At 39.3% G+C, this 24,239-nt stretch overlaps 1 protein-coding gene across 15 annotated transcripts in view; it reads left to right on the top strand.

Annotated features, from left to right (window-relative positions):
* The window catches only part of Fip1l1 (factor interacting with PAPOLA and CPSF1), a 61,531-nt gene that overhangs the window by 18,548 nt on the left and 18,744 nt on the right, over nt 1-24,239 (top strand). For 8 of the 15 annotated variants that reach the window (XM_039091686.2, XM_063272906.1, XM_063272908.1 and 5 more), the window contains 4 exons: nt 2,230-2,339; nt 9,970-10,077; nt 16,449-16,542; nt 17,762-17,918. In XM_039091686.2, coding sequence (XP_038947614.1) covers nt 2,230-2,339; nt 9,970-10,077; nt 16,449-16,542; nt 17,762-17,918 — 469 coding nt within the window. The remainder of the gene's footprint in view (nt 1-2,229; nt 2,340-9,969; nt 10,078-16,448; nt 16,543-17,761; nt 17,919-24,239) is intronic. The other 7 variants (XM_063272907.1, XM_063272909.1, XM_039091689.2 and 4 more) reach the window with 1 other exon arrangement.

The following is a 24,239-nucleotide window of genomic DNA, read 5'->3' as shown; positions in this document are numbered from 1 at the left end:
ATATATATGTATACACACACACACACACACACAAACACACATTCCTAAATATAACCCACTCAGCCTGTATTATATTACTATATGTATATGATGTCAGTACTTGTTATTTGGCAGTGGATAACCAGTTATGGGGCTCTGCTTTGGAAAAGACCATTTCTCCACTCAGCATTTCCCGGTTGCCCGTAATTCTTAGGCTAAGGCTGAAGCCCCTAGAGCTTCACTCCTTCCATGTTTGCATGCCCATAGGTGTGGTCATTGTTCAGGCAGAGACAGAGTTTCACTGCAGACTTCTTGTTCCTCTGTCTTTTTCTGCCTTCCTCACCCTCACGGACCCTCAAGCCTTACTTGCAGGAATCGTGTTGAGGATGTATCAAGTGGGACCGGGCACCACATGATCTTTTGCTTACTGCATTTGAACTGTTGTAATTTTCTATAATTGTCTGCTGTTGTTGAGAGAAGTTTCTTTGGAAGGGAGTGAAAACTATTCTGATCTATGGACATAAGAATAAATATCAGTAAGTAGTATATCGGTTATGCTGCAGGCTAGGCCTCATGACCAGAAGTTGACCAATACAAAATGGACTACATGGTTTTTGGTCCACATTTTTGTTTTGGTATTCCTGTCTTTAGGAGTTGTTTGTTTTTGTTAAGATAGAGTTAGGACGTAGTTAGGAATTATGCTGACTTAGTAGAAGGTTTCCCCTCCAAGACTGATAGCCTCACTAGCCCTGTGTAGCCAGATTTATTTCCAGTACCAGGCATTGATTCCCACTTGTTGAACGGCTTTACCTCCAGGTAGACACGGCTTCCATGCTGTGCTACACCCGTACAGTTCTCATGCCATTGCAGACATCATAGCTGGCCAGGGCTAGTCTTTGTTTCCCTCCGGTGGCTTCAGTTAATAAGAGGAGGGAGAGATAGTAAGGAGACAGACAACTGAGTTCAGGTGCCTAAGCACGTGGAACTGGCATCATGGCTGCTGGTACTATTGATAAGGATGTGCAGGGGCAGATTCTCTTCTCATTAAAAAATGCTTCTCATACAATATTGAAACATATTCTCTGCACCTCCAACTAACTCTGAGATCCTTCTATTCACCCAACTTCATGTTCTGTTTCTTTCTCCCCTCTATCTTAACAAAGGAACAGAACTCCTGAAGACAAAAATACCAAAACAAAAATGTGTAGCAGAAACCATGTAATCCATTTTGGTCAATTTCTGATCATGGGACCTACCCGATAGTATAGTTGAAATATCCAGTGACACTCCATTGGAGAAAAGTGATTTTCCTGTTCTCAGCAGTCATCAGTTGTAAATAGCTCTTGTTTATGTTTGGAACTTTTTGTCTACTTTCTCTTCTCTGTGCTGGGATTTGCCTGGTTTGAATTTGTGCTGGTCTCATGCATGTTCTCACAGTCTCCATGGGTTCATATGTGCATCGGTCCTGCTGTGTCTGATGCTCTTTCCTTGGAAGCATTCATGACCTCTGGCTCTCACAGAGTCGGTTTTCTGTTTCTGTTCTTCTGCATAGGTTCCTGAGCCTTGAGGGGAGGGGTTTGATAAAGACTGAGTGTTCCAAAGTCTCTTACGCTCGCCACATTATTCATTCGTGGGTCTCTGCCTTAACTACCATCTCTACAGTCAGATCCTTACGAACATGGCAGCAATATGTTGGTGGAGTAATTTTATTGCTATGTTCTTTTAGCAACATAAGGAGTAGTAAGTTTCCCCCTAGAGCCCACGATCTAGCAAGTTCTAGGTCCTTGCCACCTTTAATGGTATCAGATAGAGGTTCCATCTCCTGGAATAGGCCTTAAGTATAGTAAAAAGAAGGGGTTGGTTATTGCCATAACATGTATACCACTAATACACCAGTATATCTTGTAGATTGAGAGTACAGAAGGGGAAATTCTTCAAGGCCTTCCTTCCATGGACTCAGCCATGGAGTCATAACCATGCATAGCCTACACTCATTTACTTTACTCATGAGCAGTTTATGAGTCTCCAGGAGTCTCCAGTTTATTGAGGCTTCTAAGTGACAAACTGAACTTTTTATTTAGTAAATGGAACATTTTGATCCCTTTCACCTAAAGCTAAACTCAATAGATATCCAGGCTTGACACCTTCTTCATATTTAACTGCAGAACAGATGTTACAGGCTTAGAAGTGCCTCATGCTCGATGGTCTGTTAAATTAAGCAAAGTAGTAACCCCCATTTTCTTTTTGAAGGTACAGCAAGGGAGAACTGGAAATTCAGAGAAAGAAGCAGCACTTCCATCTACAAAAGCTGAGTTTACTTCTCCGCCATCATTGTTCAAGACTGGTCTGCCACCAAGCAGGTTAGTTAGATAGTCATGTCCCAGCTTTGGGATCTTGGTGCTGTATCTGTGCTCTAACGCTGTGCTGACTATGAAGGCTTCCAGTGTTCTACCAGTACAAACTAGAACAGTCGACTTTTAGTTGGAAATCATTATTTAAAAACTCTTCAGGATGCTTACTCCACCTTGAAAAACTCAGACACCTGAGTCTGCAACAAGTGAAGCATGGTGTATAGGTACAGTGTCCTCCATACACGCTGGACGAATCACGGTGTTCGCTGTGTATAGCATCCTTACCCAAGAGCTGTTGTGCTTCTAGGTCAAGCTCTATGCACTTAAAGGTATTTTTGTAAAAGAAGTGATAGAAATGTCATCTGTAAAAGGTTCATGGCTTTCTTTGCTTTCACAAAACACCCAGTTTTGTGTTTGTAAAATACTAGGTAGGAGTAATTGCGCAGGAAAAAAACAGTGTTCTTTTCACTCAAATGTGCCAGTTGTTTCTTTTGTGACAATGGAAATGTGGCCAGTAAACTAAAGAATAAGTGAAGCCCAGGGAAGGCGGATGTCTTGGTTTTAGATCCAGGTAACAGACTGGGTCTGAAGTAAGTAAGCTCAGCCGTTACAAAGTCTCCCCCAGCCTGTTTATCTTGTTGACTGCTTAGATTTACATTCTCCTTTTCTCTTCATTTGATCTACAGTTTGTCACTATTATGAGAAATTGTATTTCATAGGATACTAATGGAGAAAGAGCCTAATGGAGAAGCATAAGACTCATTCCTAATTAAAATGGTCATTTGTTTGTTTGTCACAGAGTTCTATTGTAGCCCTGGCTGGCCTAGACCTTGTTGTATAGACTGGGCTGTTCTCAAACAGAGATCTGCCTGGCTCTGTCTCCCAGGTGCTGGTATTGATGGCTTGTGGTCCCAGGACCAGCCAAAACCAAGATTCTTAAAGCTTTAATCCAAAAGGAAACATTTAAAAAGAGAGCCAAGATTTTTATGGATTGATATGGAAATATTTCAAATGTTATTTGAACTAAATGAAATATAAAACATTTGGTTAAATAGTTTATAGACACTAAGGAACACTGATCTCTTAATAAATAGCATTCTCTTGAATTTGGGTCTTTTTTTATAAAAGGTCAACTTTGATTCATCAGTTTTCTGTGTCTTTCTGCTTTAGAGTTTTGCTATGAGGTTGAAATCTTGACTTAGATTTCAGGGGTTTAAATTCTAACTCAGCGGTTTACTAGTGAGTGTCCTTGGACAGATTCTCTGATCTTTGTTAGTAGATTTCCTAATTGATGAAATGTAATAATAGCACTTCCATTATACTCGAGCCACGTGTGTGCTGTGGATTAAGGTCTGTAAAGTGTACAGCAGTTTTCTTAACATAAAAACATTCTCTAGGATTTACTGTTAGAGCGAAGCTGTTTAAAAGTTGATAGAATCTTTTTGCTTTCTCCTCTTTTGTGGGAGACATGCTGGATTGTATCGGATCTTGAGGTGATATAAAACTTTGTGTTTTCCTTTTTTTTAAATGAATGGGGAGCCACAGTGGGATTTTCAGGCCAATACAATTAATCTGACTGAGGTTTCCATGTCTCAGTTTAGCTGCTTTACTTAGAACAGCTTACAGTGTGAACAGTGATGGGAACAGGGGTCAGGGGTCAGAGATTGCACCAGATATCCAGGCAAGAGATAATGGTGTCCTGGACCAAGGTAATGGTAGAGTGGTCAGAATTGTTAGCCACTGGGTGTATTGCAAAGGTTTGTAATGGCTTGTCTGGGTTGATTAGTTATAGATTGTAGAGAAAAGTTTTCCTCAATGAATTCAAGGATTTTTGTCTTGGTCAACAAAAGTGTAATGACTGGGATGTCATTTAAGAGAGGAGAAGTAATTACTAGAGGAATGGATTTTGGAGAGAAAAAAGAAAACATTCAGTTGAGGGATTAGAAGTTGAGGTGCCTATTCATTAGGGAAATGGAAATTGGAAAGTTGGATATGTGGCTATGGGATGAGGAAAAGAGAATTAGGCAGAGACAGAAACTTGAGCTAATGATCATTGTTCAAATGGTATCCAAAGTGAGGCTGTGAAATTTAATTAAACCATCAAAAAATAGTAATCAAGTGGTAAGAGGACAGAGCCTCTAAAGAAATGAATGGAAACTACTGAAAGGTACCAATAAGGAGGCATGAGATGAAATCTAGCATGTGGAGGAATCAGCTGTCAAACAGAAGATGAAAACCAAATGCCTATGAGACCTTCAGGTGTGAAAGGCATTGACGATCCTGACCAAAATCATGTAAATTGAAAAGGTACAGGTAAATTAAAAAGACTTTTGAATAGCTTCAATAGAAACGAGAGATCCACCTATAATTCCAGCACTCGGCAGGCAGAGAGAGGCAGGTGGATTTCTGTGAGTTTGACGCCAGTCTAGTCTGTGTTGTGAGCTCCAGAAACATCCAGGATTACATAGAAAGAGACTGTTTCAAAAACAAACAAATACATGAAAGGGGTTGAAAAGTAAAAGTAGGGACAGTTTTTAAAGACTTTCTTTTGTCTGTGGGGCCAGAACCAGGAAAATGGGGGAGTGTGAGGTCAGATTTTTTAAGGTAAAAGAAGTTGCAATGTTTTATATATCTGCGAGTGAGTGAGTTAACTAGAATGTTAATGATTGAAGAAGTGAGGAAGGGAACAGTTGTGAATCAGTGATCTTAGTGAAGCCAAAGGGAACAGGGTGCATGGCCAGCACAGAACTCAGTAACTGAGAGAATGTGGGGTACATGGGGTTTTCAAGTCTCGATTTAGTTTCTTTGCTAAGAACAATGAGTAAAGGTCGGAACGGGGGCCTTTGTAGGAGATCACAGCAAGTGCCTCGGCAAAAATAATGGTAGGCGGTGGGTGGATATGAGGACAGTGAGACATTCTCTTCAGATTGCTAACATTTTTTCCTAGCAAAATAAAATACAGATTTACTAGGAGTTACTGAAGATGGTACAACGAAGTGCTAATGTCTGAGAAGAGCGGAGACGCCGAGGTGGTCTGAGGAGTGCATAAACTAGCAGGAAAGAAGAGGGATCGCTTGGCCAGAGCTGGGGCCAGCAGGGCACAGGGGCTTCTTTCATAACGGGAGGGAGAGCGTATGCTTTTATATGCCCGTGGGGATGGGCTAGGAAAGTGAAGCCAGTGACTAAAGAGAGATGGTCTAGGTTTCCAGTTGGTTAGAATGATGACGTGGTTTAAATCAGCCAGGTCAGCTGTGCTTGAGATGAGTTCATGAAGCACGGCTACCAATGTATTCAGAGTGATGGAGGTTATGCCAGGTTGACTGTGGGATAACTGAGGGACAGAGGGGCCCAAAACCGAGTGTGTTCTGATTCAAGTAGACGTGAAGAGATGGAAGATAGGCATGAGAGTTGGTGTAAAAAAGATGGTAACTGACAGAAAAAAGATGATGTGAAAGGAGGATAGGAAAATGAGCAGGCCCTCGGTCCCTAGCAGGTACAGTGGTGGCCCTGCAGCCAATGGAAGCACACTTAGTGTCAGCTCGCCCTAGTACGGAGGACAGTGCACACGAAGGACAGCGCACTCACAGCTCCTTAGGGAATTCCTTTTCTGGATTCACCTTCAGCTAATCAAACAGAGGCTTTTGTAGTTATTATATAACATGTATATGGAGATTGGATCAAACCTTTGGAAATAATTCATTGAGTTTATAGGGAAGATAGTATTGTCAGGACATAAAACAGAGATTTAAGAGTAGTGATCTGTGATACTGGCCTAAGCAGTGGCTGTCCATTGCTAAAGTTTTAGATGCCCTTACTGCTATATAGATCAATGTTGGCAGAGAACTTAAATTTGGTGTTGCTAGAAATGGTGTTTGTAACTTGTATACTGCCCAGCAGGTTTGAATACTACTACTTTTTTTCTTTTTTTTTAAAGAAAATGTCTCTTTATCGGCATAGTGACTGCAGAGGGATTGGGGGTCTTTAGGTGGCAGCAATTGTGTCCTGAATCCAGTCCACATAGTTGAAGAGCTAGGTGTGCACACCAGGGTTATCTGGCAGGACACAGCCATGGCCCCAGGAGACAATGCCTGGAGCTCTCCATTACAGACCACAGGGCCCCAGAGTCACCTGCAGGAACCTTTGCCTCTCTAGGAAGCCAGCACTGGCCATGCTGTCAGGGATCTTTCCAGGGTAGGAAGCTTCAGTCAGCCTGAGGCAGCAGTGGGGCATCCAGGTACTGGAGCAGGTCTGGGTCATTGACACTGAAGCTGAGGGTGTTGCCCACGGTTTGCATACTTAAGGAATGTTCTGTGTTTGCTGTAACAGATTGCTTTGCTTCATCTTTCTTTATAAGTTTCATATTATTTATTTTCTTTTGAAGTACATATCTCCAGAAGAGTAACATGAATTATATCTTGATAAGGCTTTCCAAACTTATTACTTCCTTGGTGTTTTCATTTTTTACTACTTTGACAAGTATTCAAACTTAAGAGTTATAAGTAAAGTGTATAGAACTTCATCTACACAGCTCCCTGGGGTCCTAATGTGTTACGTTTGTTTCTTAAATACAGCGTTCTCTTAACTGTTTGGATGCTAATTCGGATGGTAACCATTGGATGCACTGTTTTCTTAACCTAAACACTTCACCTTGTATTTCTTAGGAACACGGGCAAACTTTTTATTATGTAACTGTGAATAGGGCAGAGTTACCAATGTCAGGAAAATTTAATACTGAATCAATACTTTTATTTAATGCACCCCAGTCATCAGTTTTGCCAGTTAACGCAATATTGTTCTTTATTGAAGTTTTCTTCTTGACCTTGGACTCAGTCCAGGGTCATTCATTTGAGCTCTCTCCTTAGCTGTTTATCATCTAGAGCAGCCTCTGGGCCTTCTGTTGTATTTTCTGATGCTGGATTTTGAAAGGGTGTGATCCAGTTGATTTACAGATAGTTCCTTAGTCTGACTTTGCCAGCTCCTGCTTAATACTTGCTGTGCTTTGAGAATACTGTGTGAATGAAGCTGGGTCTTCTCTTCAGTGCACCAGCCTTGATAAGTAATTCCAGTCTGCCCCACTATATTGATGATGATAAATCTAGTCAGTTACTTGGGCTGATGCCTTTCTGGTTCTGGATCAAGTTCTGTGTCCCCCTTTGTATTTAATAAATAATTTTTGCACTGGGGATGTTTCTCTGTTTAATAAAAACTGCTTGTCCTAGCATGCACAAGGTCCTGAGGTTGATCCCTAGTACCATTTTTAGAAAAATAATTTTGCAAAGAAACAAAAGTCCTAACCCCATAGGAAATTCAGCACCGACTGGTGATTTTTATAATGACCAAGTTGCTGCTACAATGTCTGAAAAATCTTGATTAACTTCGAAATTTTTGTTTTGGCTGTTTTGTCTGCACGTAAGTTTGTGTGCTACATGTGTGCATGACGCCCACAGAGGCCAGAAAAAAGTGTTGGATGCTCTGGAACAGACAAAGTTGTGTGCTGCCATGTGGGGGCTGAGACTCGAACCTAAATCCCCTACAAGAAGCGAACTGTCAGTGCTCTTAACTACTGAACCATCTACCCAGTCTTACTTGCTTTTATTTTATGATAGTTTTGCCAGCATGTCTGTACGTGTACCATGTGTATATCTGGTTCTGAGGAAGTAGGACGAGGGTGCCCCACCCCTTGGAATGGAGTTGTAGGTGGGAGTAAGCAGTCATGGATGCTAGGGACCAAACCTGGGTTATCCGAAAGAAATTCCTAATCGACTATGATTGTATTTGATTATCAGTCAAATGAGTATTATTCTGAAGCTACTGGAACTTTAACTGGAAGTACTTTAACCACTGAGCCGTCTCTCCATCTCCTGCTTTTCAATTTTTTGAGGAAAGATTTTGCTAGGTTGCTTAGACTAGCCCTAAACTCAAAATCCTTCTAACTCACCCTCTAGTGCTGGTATTGCCAACATGCCTCACTAACTGCATTCTTATATGTGAAAGAGCGTGGCTTATTAAGTATGACACATTTGTGTTTATGGTGTGTGAATCCTGTGTGTGATTTTTATACTACAGTTTGTTTTGGTGTGTTAAATTTCCCAAGTTTGGCCAGTTGGAGTCTCTTTTGGTGTGTGTGTGTGTGTGTGTGTGTGTGTGTGTGTGTGTGTGTGTGTGTGTGTGTTATTTACTTTTTGGCATGAGCAAGACGTTCCAAGATCATGTTATACTTTTTTGGTTTCTTCTCAAGCCATTTATTCCTTTTAGGAGAAAATATTGATTTAAAATCTGAATCAGGCTGGTGGCTGTGCTCATGGTACTGGGGGGGGTCACTGTTTATTTCTAGGGACTCCTTAGCATTATACAGCTGGGCGAAAGATAGCAATCTCAATGAAAGTGTCACTTTTCATATTTTTAAATAAAATTTTGATTATGAAATCTGGTTCCTTTTGCAGCCAATTTGCTTTCTTTCTTAGGACTAGTCCATATCATGTCTCCTTTTTTCTCATAATGAGAATCTGGCTTCCAGTAGCTTCAGAATAACACTCATTTGATTGATAATCAAATACAGTCTTAATTGACTGGGAATTTCCACGTAGCCACACAGTTAAATAGAGTTCAGGATTTGTTAGCAGTTCTTTCTGTTCTGTTTTAGACTAAGGAAGAAGGGCAAAAGCTTTGATTCCTGTGCTCTCTGTGCAGTGTCTGTATCAGTCAGTTAATGTATTACTTGGTTCCTTTGGTCTGTTCACTTTGAGCATTTCTTTTCCTCCATGACAACTAAATACAGTTTCTCTTTATGTATGTATAAAATATTGAACACAGAGCCAAAGGCAGGGCCTCCAATGGTATGTGTGGAGCTGTCACTGGTACTGCCTTAGCAGTAGTGACAGCCACTTCAGTCCTTTGCATTCATTCTTCCAGTTTCCTGTGTGTCTGTTTTCATACATAGACTTAGAAACAGGCATACTTTTAGTAGCTTTGAAAGAACACTGATCTTTTATAGAATTGGCAAGAATAAAAATAGCTGAACTTATTTGTGGCAGGGTCTTGCTATGTACCCAATTCTGATTTCCTGTCCTCAGTGCTCTGAGTGCGGCTTACAGGCTCATGGTATTGTGCCCTGAACTTCACATAGAGCACGTTGCTGGAGATAAAGTAGCTTGGGGAATTACTTGGGAAGAACTGTTACTTTGACATTAAATTTTATCATTTCTTTAAAGAAACATATCATGAATCTTCCTGTTAACCAGCTGAACTGACAATACTTTTATATGGTTTTGAGAAGCAAAGGAGAAAGCACTTCAGTTTTGAATGAGATTTTGTGAAATGGCAGAGATTCTTATTAATTCGTAAAGGTACAGAAATTTGTTCCTTGATAATTATTTGGACATACCCTTGGTTCTTTTTTCATCTCTGCATCTTGACTCCATACTCTGTTGATAAAAGTACCCTTGAGTTACTAGGGTGTGGACAACATCTAAACTGAGTGCCTCCAGCAGTCAGGTTCACAGCAAGTACAGCCTTGAAAAGAGTGGTACTTGTAGTAGGAACATGTCAAAGCACTTTAGAGAAAGCATGCCAAGGAAAAATAAACAGAAAGGGGGGATTAGAGACAATAAGAAAAAACACAGAAAATTTATCTCACCAGAAACAGCACCTCTTCTCAGTCTCAGACAAGTACTGCCTCCAGAAAAGCCAGTTCAAGCGTTGGGAAGTGGCAGGATCGATATGGGAGGGCCGAGTCACCTGATCTAAGGTAAGGCTGTTTCAAACCTTGGCTACTTCCTCATGTTTAGATCTTTGGTGTTCTTTGTCTCTTAGTATGTAATAAGATAACAAGTTGTGAGACTCCCATATCCTCAATGATGCTCTTTCCCAGTGCACTGAGGCGTCTCGCCGAGACCTAGCATGTGGCTTAGTCATCCTTTTGGCCTTTGCTAGGTGATTGTTACGTTGAACCACACTCATGGGTGCCCTAAACCTATTTTTCTCTCCCCTTTTTGCATGTTAATTCTTTGTTTCTATACATCCTTTTATGATGTTCCCAGCTATTTTTCACTGCTTATGTAACTTTTCTGAACTTTGGGGACTTCTAAGTTTAACTCCACAGAATCTTTCCAATCCTGTCCAGCCACGGGGTGGGTCTAAGTAAGGCTGCTCCTTTAGTAAGTAGGTCTATCAGCTTCTACTGTTTTCTCTTAATAATGGGTTGGTTAATAGTCCCAGCATTTTGATTTTTGTACTCACAATGTGTACACTGACAGACACAAACTATAATGTCTCTGAGCCTATGCAATGGGACTACTGTCATTCCCAGAGGATACAGTGAGCAGTGTTACCCACATAGAATGCATTGCCAATAGCAGTTAGTATGAGAGTCGGCATTCTAACGCATGACTTGGAAGTATGGACCAGGATGACTTTAACATGCCCTTTGAGACTTTAAATATTACAACCAAACCAGGACTGCTTTTCTTGTTTTGTGTTGTTATTGAATTTTATGCTTTCTTCCTGTGTCTAAATCATGTGCTAATGATCTTGTGGTTTGTTTTTAATCATTTATTAGATCTTCAAATTATGGCAGATGCTTTTGATTGTAGCATTTTATGAAAAGCAAAGGGGGCAATGCTATCAAAAGAAAGCTTGATTTGAATTTTTTTTTTCTTGTAGAGGCTTAATTGTATATTCTTAGTTCTAAGACTTTCTAGCCGATTTGAGATTTGCTGTTAGAAAAGAATAAGTTATTATGTCAAGAAAAAAGTAGACATTTGTGGGCTGGAGAGATGGCTCAGTGGTTAAGAGCACTGACTGCTCTTCCAGAGGTCCTGAGTTCAGTTCCCAGTAACCCCATGGTGGCTCACAACCATCTGTAATGGGATCCATGCCTTCTTCTGGTGTGGCTGAAGACAGCTACAGTGTACTCATCATGTATGTGAAATAAATAAATCTTAAAAAAAAAAGTAGGCATCATATCAAAGACAATATTTTAGCTTTTTAAAAACAATCCTATCAGTCTAGTAACTATTAGGGTAAAGTTTTTCAGAATAGTTTTTGTTTTTGCAGATTAAGAATTTGAAAAAAAAAAGTGGGGGTGGGAGGAGATGGCTCACTGATTAAGATCACTGACTGATCTTGTTGGGGCCTGGGTTTCACTTCCAGCACATCTGTTACCTATGACTTCAGTTCCAGGCTCTTGATGCCTTCTTCTGACCTCCATTGGTGCCAGGCATCCATGTAGTACACATGTGCACACAAAACACTCATGCACATTAAATAAGTACATAAAGCCCATTACCAGCAAAATACACAGTAGCTTTTTAAAAAATTTAAAAAAAATTATCTTAATAGTCTTGATTGGCAGGTTTTAATTATATTTAAATGATACCAAAACTTTATATATAGACTCAAGAGAAATTTGAAAATATTTTAAGAAAGCTAGATCTGATATGTAGAGTCAAATAAGATGAATTTTTTCATATTAGCAATTACATGTAATTCAAAATTTTAATACTTGTGCCAATGGTACTTCTGTATAACACATAATTTGATTAAATGAATAATTATTGAATTAATATTTATCCTGACCAGCAACATTGCTATCCAAATTGACCTAGAGGCTTAATTTTGGGTTGGCTAAAAGATTCAAATTAAATGCTAGCTTATCTTGAAGTTTTATAGAACTCTAGATGTTGCTATACTGAAAACTCACATTGGTTAACGTTTATAGCCTCAGAGTCCTATATATTATGTTTACTATTCATTTAATTTATAGTTTCTGCCTCTTGATTGATAACCAGCCACTTTGAGAGGGTTTTATGCATCTTCCTTTCCAAGCTGAATGATAGGTGCATTTGCAGTAGGCATCCTATGCAATGCTTTCTCTACATTCCTTCTCTTGGTTTATGCCTGTCACACCATTTAGAATGTCCCTTGTTTCCCGTTTGTGTACTTAAGATGATCTTGTGTGTTGTTACGTCTGCATGACCTGACTGAGACCCCTCACAGGCCAGCTCTGTCTTTAACTTGGGAATATGAACATTTCAATGGTGGGGCTGGAGAGAGGGCTCAGTGGTTAAGCTCATTTACTGCCCTTGCAGAGACTCAGGCTCAGTTCCCAGCACACACTGGAGGGCTCACAACTATTTAATTCCAGTTCCAGGGGATCAGACCCCCCTCTTGTGATCATTATAAACGTCAAACATGCACATGGTGTACAAACAAGCATGCAGAAAAACATTTGTACGTATAAAATAAATATACCTAATTTTTTAATATAAGAAAAATTCAAATACTTTGTTTTAGAGACTAAATCTTGAAATGTCTCCTTTTTTTGTTTTTATTAGAAACTGTGCTATGAAAAAGAAAACACCTCAGAAATATAAAGCTAGGAGGTGTGGTGGTTTCTCTTTGCAGTAATAATTCATTTGTAAACTTGATTTGCACAGTGGCCTCTTGTCTCATTATACGTATATACACTTCTATCTACTTATGTTTGGGACGTCGTGGTCCTTCCTAGAAAGCCCTGCATGTGCTAGTTAAGAACACGTGCTCTTCGTGAGTGGAGCGCATCTCTGTGGGACTCCCCCATTTGATCGGCTCATGCTGTTGAACTTCACATGGCGGCGTTGGATGTCTGAGAATGGGTCTGTGAAGGCCCCTTCTATTTTTGTTGTGCTGATACTGCAAATTTCATCTGGTTTTGGTGCTTTCAAAGCATATGGTTGTAATTTCTGAGTTACAGTCAATTTGGTGGTTCTAAATATTGTTGATTTTGTGTCATTTACGCTTTTTATAAGGAATCACGTCTGATTTTAATATCTGTACCTTTATAGTAGACATCATTTTACAAAACTATTTTTAATATGTGTGTTCTGGGTTGCTTAGGCAAGACATATTTTTTGTGTGTTTCATTGCTAATAAAATTTAACAGTTACAATCTATCATACTTTCTTCCAAAAATAATTCACAGGGTACAATTTTGCTCCGTATTCTCTCGTATGTAAAAATGTGAATAATAATAGTTGACGTGTCATACATAAGTTATGAGTTAAAAATGTAAGTAATATACTCAGTTAATACAAGTTTTAGAATTACCATCAAGCAATCTGCAAACCAATGCTTTATTTTTGTCATACACCCTAAAGAGTTGTGCACTTGGGATGCCTTTGCCTTGCTTGCTAAAAGTGGGTAGCTTAGACATAAAATTCTGATGATGGTTAGCAAGCAACCTTTGACCCCTAGTTGCCATTGAGAAATTCCAGTTGTATCTTTGTTAGCAGCCTTTCAGTTCTTTCTGGGACATCGAATCATCAAAATACAACATTTTAATTTGACTCCATAGATGTTTTCATATCTGTAGAAATTTACAAGATAGAAACTTCTTACAAACAAGAACCTGTTTAAGCTAGAAAAGTCAGATATCTAGAGTGGTTAGTTTCTTTCTGTTTTTTACAATATAGTTGAGTCTAATATTAAGAATTAGGAGAATGTCAGTAGCCGACTCAGCCTTACTGAGGAGGTTTGGAAGCCCAGGTAGCCTAGCTGTACTGTGTTGACATCTGAGGTAGCAGTAGCTCTCCCATAGTGGAGCACTGCTCTCCCGCAGTGGAGCACTGCTCTCCCGCAGTGGAGCACTGCTCTCCCGCAGGGAAGCACTCATGCTGCATGTTTTCAAGCAACATACCTAGCATACATGAGGCCCTAGGTTTAATCCTCACTATGGTAGAGTGGGGAACTTGGTGGGAACACATTTAGGGACTAATATGATTCAATATATTTCCATAATGTGAATCAGGACTAATGGAGTTTTAACTTATTTCGTTGTGTTTTATGTTAAGTACTATTGTGTACTTTGATACACCTATGATTATGTCATAATCCACTTGTGAACACTGTGGCAAATTCATTCTGATAAAAGTGAGTTAGTTGGTGTGGCTTTTTTAAAGAACCTAAGCAAGGAGTCTTAGGAATGGAGGTGACTGCTGTGATGTGTTGTGAAGACTGATTCTCAGCTGCATAGCTTTATAAACATAGTGTATGCCATCTTGTTCTTACTCCACTGAGAAAACTAATCAGTGCTCCTCCTTTGAGGTAAAGTTGAAAGGGCTGCATACCTCCTGTCCCAGAAGTCCATAACTGAAAGTTCTTGTGATCATTGCTAAGGGACAGTTTATTGAACATCTTCCTTACCACAGAAAAGGTAGTCTTCTCTTGAGGCCTGCTTCTCAGTGAGTCAGACAGTCTGCAGTCTACACTGCAGATCCAAACAAGAGAGTTTCGGGTGGGAACAATGAGCATTAAAACTGGGGACGGGAACCAAGCTGCAGTGGGAGTAGAGGAGGAGTGGAAGTAGCAGGTTGTGGTGTTGAGCTTTTGGTCCTATAGATGGTGAGGAGAGTACGCACCGTGTCTGGCAGGGTGTTGGAGCGTGTGCCTTGGGAAGCAGTCAGTGATCAGCATAGTTTTGGATTAGAGTACAAACTGGAGGACTATTTGCTTCCCCATATTTGGATTGTCTCCTATGTATCAAAATTTGGGTATTTCCGCAATTATACTGGAGGAATTGATGAATTGCTGGCTGGAAAGCTAGCTCAGTGCTTAAGAAAGCAAGCTTGCTGCTCTTGAAATGGACTGGTGTCTGAGTTCCAGCACCTACACTCTGTGGCTGAGCTGCCTGTAACTCCAGCTCCCTGGGCGTTGATCTGTCTTTCATGGGCTCCTGCACACACTTGAATAAATATGAAAATAAATATTTAAGCCAAACATAACTCTAAGTTGTGTGCGTCACTCTTGCTCTTGACTTTTTGTAGGATACTAAAAAGTGGATAATCTGCATAAAATTAGAAAGGCCGGAACATTGTTTTATTGTATTAAAAGTGTACAAAAGCGCGTTAGTAAGACATGGTCATTGTTGACATTAGATTGTATCCGAGTTTTTTGCTAGACTGTTGAGTCTGCCGTAGAAGACAATGAAGGATGTCAGCTTGTACTTTGGATGGCATCTCTGTATACTGTTAGTGATGGGCTCTCTTTATTTTTATAGCTATAAACATGATTACCGGAAACAAACTTGCTAATGCATTATTTCCAGGAAAGTCCTAAATGCTTTCAAAAGTGAATTAATTACCTTGTTGGAAGGAAGTTCATGAATTAATTTCCTTATTGGAAGTTAGGTTTCAGGCATAAAAATTGGCTTTGTGATCCAATTATTATGTCAATTAGCTGTACTCTGCTCTTTGATCTTACTATATAAAAATACACACTTCTTTGTTTTGTTTTTCATTTAAGCTTTAATAGATTTCTTTGAAGGATTTTTGTTTATTTGTTTTGGCTTAGGTATAGCACCATAAGCATCTTAAAAAATAGCAGGCATTGTTATTCCTCTGTTCATTGTTTAAGAACTTGACTCGTTAGCTGGAACATCTGCTATATTCCATTATTATACTTGGGTGGCATTTTAAAGTGACATTTTAAAGTTAGGACTGGAAGGGGGGATAATTCTTCTGTCTACTTTTCATAGCCTCTTTCTGTAAGTGGTTTCTCTTTCTTGTCAGTTTGGGCATAGAGATGCGTTTAAAAGTCCTTCTGCAACTCATAATAGTGCTTAGAAAGAACAAAGGAATGTAACCTCCTGAGTCTTCCTGCCAAGTCTGTAGAGTGGTTTATGGTAGACCGTGTGTCCTCAGCGTCTCTAACTGCGAGGGGTTGTAACTACCCAACTGCAAGTGAGCCGGTCTATCCCTGTTTGCCAGGAGCCACTAGAGAGGAAAACGTGGCTTGCTTTCTCCCTTTGATGTTTCAAAGCCTGGAATACATTGCTAAAGAGCATGGTGTATGGGGTGTATTTGTGTGTGAAAATAACCGTTATTTCTCTCCAAGCCTTTTTTGAGAACTTTAAGTGAGGAATGGTAGTGGCTAACATTTTATTTCAGTTTGTCTAGCATTTACTATCCGATTCTATTCCATGAAGATAAATTGTTTACAAAGTAGGAGACTCTACTTTAGAGAAATTCTTTCACTCTATTTTTATTTTAAAAATACATCATAAAAAGTTTATTTCTTAATGTTTTATTGTTTTTCAGTCATCTAATTAGAGGAAATAGAATTGATTCAACTTTTGTGTTTCAGGAGATTACCTGGAGCAATCGATGTCATTGGTCAAACAATAACCATCAGCCGAGTAGAAGGAAGACGGCGTGCAAATGAGAACAGCAATATACAGGTTTCGTATCTGAAAACTAACTGTCCTGCATCGTGTGTGTGTGTGTGTGTGTGTGTGTGTGTGTGTGTGTCTACTCCTATTGCTAGGCTGTGTCGGTTGCTTTCTGTGCTAGAGATGGATTTTAAACGCAAAACCATTGGCTTTATATTAATTAGAAAAATTTCCCATAATCTCTAATTTCTGTGGTTTTCCTTTGTTTGTTATAAACATACTATATAAGCTCATTGAAAAGTAAGAGGGAAATCACCTGGACTTCTACCACCTGGATGTTGCTTGTCAGTAAAGTATACAACATATGCTTTTTAGCATTTTTATGCTTCTTAGCATAAATTATTTTTATATTAGAATAAATTATCTTTAAAGGTAATTATTTTATAAAAGTAGAAGATAGTTCTTTTTGTTCCTACCATTACAAATGTCATAACTTCTAAATCAATTCCAGTATTAATATGTTATGAGTAGACTACTCTAAAAATTATTGTACTCAAACTAGAAAAACTTAGATAAAAGAATTATATATTTAAATGATATGTTTTAGTAAGAATTCAAGAATCTCACTGCCCATTGAATACATCACGTAACCAGTAGAAGTGCCAATCTATGGTAGTCACATTCGTGCATTGCTCTAGTGAGCTTGGGTTGTCCTGTGGTGTGTGTTCTTAGCTGGTCACACAGACAACAACTGTACTACTATTTCCATGTGAAACCTTTGCTTTCAGCAGAAGTCATGTGAAAAGTTAATTGCATTTTATAACTGCTTATTTTCTACCTGTTACCACATGCTTACCACTTTTCTGGGTGGTGAAATTAGGTCCTCAAATGCCTGGCCTGAGGCACGTGAATTTCTCAGAGCTGGATCTATACTGGTCATTGCTGTAACTGACTCCAGTGCGTGAACCTTGTGTGAGATGAATTGCTGTGTTGTGTTTGTTTCTAACTTGGAATGTTGTCATTTGTTCTTACTGAAGATCTTTTGGTAGTCTAGTTCTTTGTCTTCGGCTTTGAGTATGAGCCTTTTTAACAGTAGGCGAGTGAGTATATAGTCATGTAATGTACTTAGTTAGGACACCATCACAGTCACCTAGAAATACTACCCCCTAAAAGTGTGAGAATTAAAACCATTCTCTTTCACTTTTTAGGTTAGAGAAGGTGAACTAACAAGATTCAATTAGATAAGAACACTTACTTATCTTTCTAATTAATTATGCTTTACTTTTAGGTTCTTTCTGACAGATCTGCCACTGAAGTAGACAACAATTTCAGCAAACCACCTCCATTTTTCCCTCCAGGGGCTCCTCCTACTCACCTTCCTCCTCCTCCATTTCTTCCACCTCCTCCAACTGTCAGCACTGCTCCACCTTTGATTCCACCACCAGGTAAGACATGGGGAGAGGCCTTTGCTTAACTAGCGTTTCTTAAACTTGGAGCTGAAAGGTGACATATATATTTAGAAGTACCACTATGATTAATTATGCTGCACTAAAAGTAGCATCGTATCTTCAGTAGACCACATTGAATCTTATTTATTCTTGTATTATTGTTTTTATTATTATATCATGTGATTTCACCATAGCAGAAATAATATTTTAAAGTAGAGAAGAATAAACAGATGATAATGTTGACCTCAAAATAATCGTAACTACAAACTGAGTTTGCTAGTAGTGTGTGGAGAAACCCTTACTAAATTAGAAACTATATGCTGACTTGTATTGATTTTAAAGTCACTTTATAAGATTTTAAAGTCACTTTTCAAATTAAAATAGGTTCAGGGGCTGGGGATTTAGCTCAGTGGTAGAGCGCTTACCTAGGAAGCGCAAGGCCCGGGGTTCGGTCCCCAGCTCCGAAAAAAAGAACCAAAAAAAAAAAAAAAAAAAAAAATAGGTTCAAAACAATGATACCTTGTGAAATTGGAATCAGTCTGGTGGTCATTGTTTCTGTGTGATGGTTTCTGTTTAGGAGATGACCACTGAGTGCTGGTTTTTTAATGTGTCTTTCTTTTAAACAAAAAGAATAAATCTTAACACGTTTTTTACTACTAACAAGGGTTAGAAAGTCTGCAAGCTGTCTCTACAGATCTCCCGGTGGTCTTTCTCAGCTTCCTTTGGCAAGTTTTCAATGCTTCTCACCTCTAACCAGCTTTTTACAACACTGGCAGGTTGATTGAGATTTAAATTCTTTTCTTCCTAGGGAGAGGGCCAACAGTAAATGGTGAATGTTAGCTTCAGGTCCTAGTCTAATTATCTGGAAACCTGCTCCAGAATATTCCTTCTCTTAGTGAAATTACTCCTTACTGAAGACCCAGGGCTCCTACTCTGGCTTTGGGAACAAGATGTCCTGCAGGTGTGATCACAGAGTCCAGAGCCAGATTGCTTCTTCTCCAATGCTTGTTCTGACCTACAAATGTTGCCTACTCCATCTGTCCTGTGTCCTTAGTACTTTAGAGTCCTTTACTGTCACTTCAATTCTCAACGATGAGAAATAGTCGGTGGCTTTAGAAAAATCTGTCATGTTAGACTAGAAGGAAATGCAGTATGACAGATGTTCCTCTCAGATTATGTCTCTAGACAAATGAAACACAGACATTTCCCAGTCCAGTTACACTGGACCTGGAACTCTTGAGTCTTGTTGATAATTAATCAGATGAAAGGGACTTGGGTGATTCATAGTGAAGATACAGTGTGATTCCTTAGTCTCTGAAAAAAAGATGATAAGATGTAGAAATAATTAATTTTTTTAATATGTTCAACTTTTCTGGTACTAAAGTTCTTGAAGTTTCTTTTGAAACTTTAAAAATCTTTTTAAATTTTTACTTTTAACCAACAAATATTGTATTTGTTTATGGAGTATGATGTGTTCTCATGTATGTATGTATTTGTATTATGGAATGATTTTGAGCTTATTAACATAATCATTTCACACTCAACCTATTTTGTGGTGAGATGTCTTAAAATCTATCCGTTCTTTAAAGATTTTAAGTTTAATTATATGTGAGAGAGAGAGAGAGAGTGTGTGTGTGTGTGTGTGTGTGTGTGTGTGTGTGTGAGAGAGAGAGAGAGTGTGTGAGAGAGAGCGTGTGAGTGTGAGAGAGTGTGTGTGCGTGCGTGCGTGCGTGCGTGCGTGTGTGTGTGTGTGTGTGTATGTGTGTGTATATTCCGATGTGCACAGTGTGTGATAAAGGCTGGAGTTTTGCACTATTGTGAGCTGCCTGATGTGGGTGCTGGGAGCTGAGCTGAGATCTCTGGAAGAGCAGTGTGTCCTCTTAACAGCTGAGCTACCACTCTAGCCTCAAAATCCATCCTGTAGCTATTTTGAAATTAGTGGTTATGACTGACTGTGGTCAGTGCTCTACAGTGAGTATCTAAGACTGAAACTGCTCCCTAGAACACACAGCATTTTCCATTGCCAACTCCATCCCAGCTGCTGCCAACTTCCATTCTTCTCTGCATTTCTCTGAGTTTGTCTCCTAGGTTTCTCTTGTGAGTTCATTCATTCAGTGTTGACTCCTTGTGTCTGTTTTGATTCTCCTAGCATGATGTTTTCCAGATGCATGCAAATTTTTGCAAGAAAATGGGGGGGGAAAGGTCCTCATTTACTCATCAAGCAATATCTTCATAAGGCTAACTTTTTTTATGTCTCTAAGACTAGTTGGCCAGTGAAAACAATGAGGGGAAAGGTATGAATTAATAAAGACTACTTCGCTGTTACAGAATACTAGGAGACTGTAGGACATTACCAATAGGCAATGACATTATATGGAAATTTATTTGTTATCAAATAACAGAATTTCTCTCATTTCTTTGCCATATTGCCCTCGTTTATAAAATAATAATCTTAGGCTGGAAGAATGAGTCACTGTATGGAGGCACTTGTTACTAATACTAATAAGCCTGATGACTTGAATTTGATTCTCAGGATTCATGTTTGAAAGGGGAGAGCTGACTACTGACCTCCCTCCACATGACTCTACCACCCTGTCCCATACACAACATAAAATGTAAAACACACACGTATCTATGTATCTATGTAATTTTCATAAAGATAACAAGTCCTTGAATAATATTTAGGTTATCTGTGACATTGTAATATATAGTACCATTTATTTTTCTGTAGATTAGCCTAATTTTATATATATATAATTAATGCTCAGCTCCCCACTTCTTAATCCAGATTTAAGAGATATCTAACCATAGCATGTTTGCTGTCTGGAGTTATCAATTCATACTACATTATTTGTTAGTTGAGAACATCTGAATTACCCCTTATTTTTATTGTTATTGTCAGGACAATGTATGTCCGTCTGTCTCCCACAGTGCTAGGCTTGTGTACACTTGGCATTCCCTGAGCACATTAGCTGATTAAACTATAAACTAGCTGTGTTTGTGTTTCCATTCTGCAGGGGGTGACTTTCAGATTGCCAGGTAGTACACTCACTCAGCCTTGCGCCACCTGAACAGCTAAGCTGAGCGGTATTGCCAGGTGCCATTTGCTGTAGACCCAGAAGCACCCTGTCCTGTCCCCGCTCTAGTTTAAAGCACTGTAGGATCACAGGCACCTTGGGAAGGAAGCTGTGTGGGTACCGTTTCTTTTAAGTATCACCTGTTGGAAGATGCTATGTATTTCTTAAACATTTTTTAGAAGCACTGTCTTTAGAAATTTTAAAACATAAAGGGGGAAAACCTTTTTGAGACTTTCTTGAAATATATTAAGAGTATAAACTTTTCTTAAAATTAATTTTCTCAAAATATAATGAAATATAAACTAATGATATGTCCATATATTTTGAATGTTAATAGTTTTTCTGCTTAAGAAAATAGACTGCATATCTAGATTTGCTTCGAACAGACCTAACTTACACCTTTTATCACAGCATAACTATACTTTTAGCTATTCTTTGCTTTGGAAGTAAATATTTGTGGTCATCTCTGTGTGGAATTTCATAGATAGGACTCACCGTGTAAGTGAGTATTCTTAAATAGTTCTGGATAGACTCAACTGTTCAGCAGTGAGAATACTGGCTGCTCTTGCAGAAGACCTGATTTCGGTTCCCAGCTCCCATGTGGTGGGTCACAACCATCTGTGACTCCAGTTCCAAGGTATCTGGTGCTCTCATCTGACCCCCAGTGGCAGTGGGTATGCATGTGGTATGCACACATATATTTAGATAGAACACCCTTACACATAAATAAATCTGAAAATTTTTTTCAAAAAATATAAGCTGACAGAAACAGTTCTCTCCCAAGACATGGTCAAATAGTTGGCAGGAGGTATACTGTTCCTCTTTTCCTCAAACATCCATCAGAAGACATGGGTGAACCTCCTCAGGAACAGAGGGGTCCGAATCCTTCATCCTAGAATGGAGTAGAGGAGGCTACTTCAGACAAAGATGGCAGAGACTCCTGGGAATGCTAACTAACGGATTTAATTCAACCACATTAGTAGTAACTTGAAAACAAATAGTGATAGTCATGGCTTCTGTAACGATGTTCACTGTCTCATGAGTCAAAATGCTGTTCTGTTCAGTTGCTCCAGGGACACGTTAGTATGATTCCATGCCTTCCCTGTAAGAGCAGACCCACTAACCAGTGTCTAACATGTCACCTGCTTCCTCCTTAAGACACTGTTGAGTTCAGTCTGCCTGTGAACTCATGTCGTGTTAGAACGACACTTGAAGTGGATACTATACTGTGAGGTTTCAGTATTTAACCAGTTAACTGGAAAATAGCGGAACTGCATGGTGCTAGACACCTTTCTGGTCTGTTTTCTTTGTCAGGCAGGTTGAAGTGGGTCTGTACCTGCTGAGGGGGCTGAGCCACAGGACTGTGTGCATGCATAACAGCACCTCAGCAGACTCCCTCCCACTGTGAGGCGCAGAGGTCAGGGAGCTGATCAGAGCAGAGTTGGATGCTCTGTAATCCATTCAACTAAGGTATCACTTACTGGGTTGCATCATCTTATGCCTAACTGACAGGTTTGAAGTAATTGAAAATTAGAATAAGATACTGTAAAATTACAAGAATTGGTATTGTTGACTAGTATTTTTGTATGTCAGTTATTGTTGTCATTATTCTAACCAGTTGTGACTCATTTATCTAGTAGCACTGCTATACCTAAAACCTTCCCATCTCCCCGTCTCTACCTTTTCAAGAGTCACTGCATCTATCCCCAGCTGTTGGCCAGCTATGTTCTGCTTTCCTTCTCTGAGTTTGCCTTTTCTAGGTAGTGTATAGAGGTAATCTTATAACACATCCAGCAGTGGTTAGCACAGTTCTTCTAAAACAGAAGAATTTGATAGTGGGAGCTAATTTTAAGGAAAGCTCATGATTTACACTTTTAAATGTTAATTTGCTTTAATGTTGTATTTTGCTTTATGTATATTTCATAGATATTAAAAGCTTAAGATGGGTTTTTAATGTCCTTTTTTATATGGATGCTCAAATCATAATGTCTGTGTGTATACTTGCCTGCTTGTAATCTATGAAAGGTTAACTTCAGGTCTCTTTCTGTTGTCCTCTGCCTTATCCGTTGAGACAGTGTCTCGCCTCTCACTGAGTGAACCTGGAGCTTGAGCGCTCTGCTAGGCTGGCTAAGCCGGTGAGCCTCTGGGATCTGCCTCAATGGTCTCCTTCCACCCTAACTACAAATGCAACTTTTATTCTCCGCTTTTATATGGCTATAATCTCAGCTCTCATGCTTGCACAGCAAGCGCTTTAACTACTAGCCCTGCCTATAACAAAGAGTTTGGAGGGATAATGAGTTGAGTGTTGGCCTCAGACTCCTTGCAGTCCTCAGCCTCCCCAGGTATTTAGATTTTAGGTGTGAGTTCCACAACTGGTTGGTTGGTTGGTTGGGGTTTTTTTGTTTGTTTGTTTTTTAAGACAGGGCATGAGTAGCAAAGGGTGACTTTAAACTTCTGGTCCTCTTGTTTCCACCTTCAGAGTGCTGAGATTTCAAATATATTGTATCTTACTCCCAGTTTCTGGGTTCTGGTCACCAAATCCAAGCTTTATGCAGGTACTGTGTCACGTGAGCTCTGTCCTCAGCCTGGATTGTTACGTTCAGTGTAGTTGGCACGGCAGTTTGTAGAGTTTAAGGCACGGTTTTAATATCTGCCTTTCTTTTATTCTGTTCTTCCAGTAACAGCATGAGTGTAGAAGAGCTGATAATAAGTTTTCTCTAAAGTACTGACATTTGTGGGGCGGTAGTGGTTTAATCCCTGCACTTAGGAGGCAGAGGCAGGCAGATCTCTGAGTTCAAGACCAGTCTTATTTACAGAGAGAGTTCCAGGACGTCCAGGGCTATATGGAGAAACCCTGTTGCAAAAACCCAAAAATAAATAAAACAGTGGTCTTTTATCAATTTGAGTTGGAGATAGAATTTTATTTTCTGCAGGAATTAAATTTTCTAAGTTTAATGATTGAATGATCCTGAAAAATACAAAGCCTTGTGTTTTTTAACAGTGTTTTAGATAAGATATGCTAGAAACTTCCTCATTTAAATCTTGTCGTCATAGCATTTTAACACATTCATTTTCCCATGACTTACTTACGCAGTTTAGATGGTTTACTCATGAGAAACAGTTCCTAGCTCACTAGCTTCTGCAGTAGTTAGTGTATATGTGTGCTCATATTCTAATTTGTAAGCATTTCCGTTAAATTATATTCAAAACAGTATGTACATTTGACTTACTGTCTTTATCC

This window comes from Rattus norvegicus, chromosome 14, assembly GCF_036323735.1.
Source record: "Rattus norvegicus strain BN/NHsdMcwi chromosome 14, GRCr8, whole genome shotgun sequence".
Taxonomy (NCBI): Eukaryota; Metazoa; Chordata; class Mammalia; order Rodentia; family Muridae; genus Rattus; species Rattus norvegicus.
This window is presented reverse-complemented; position numbering and strand designations above follow the sequence as displayed.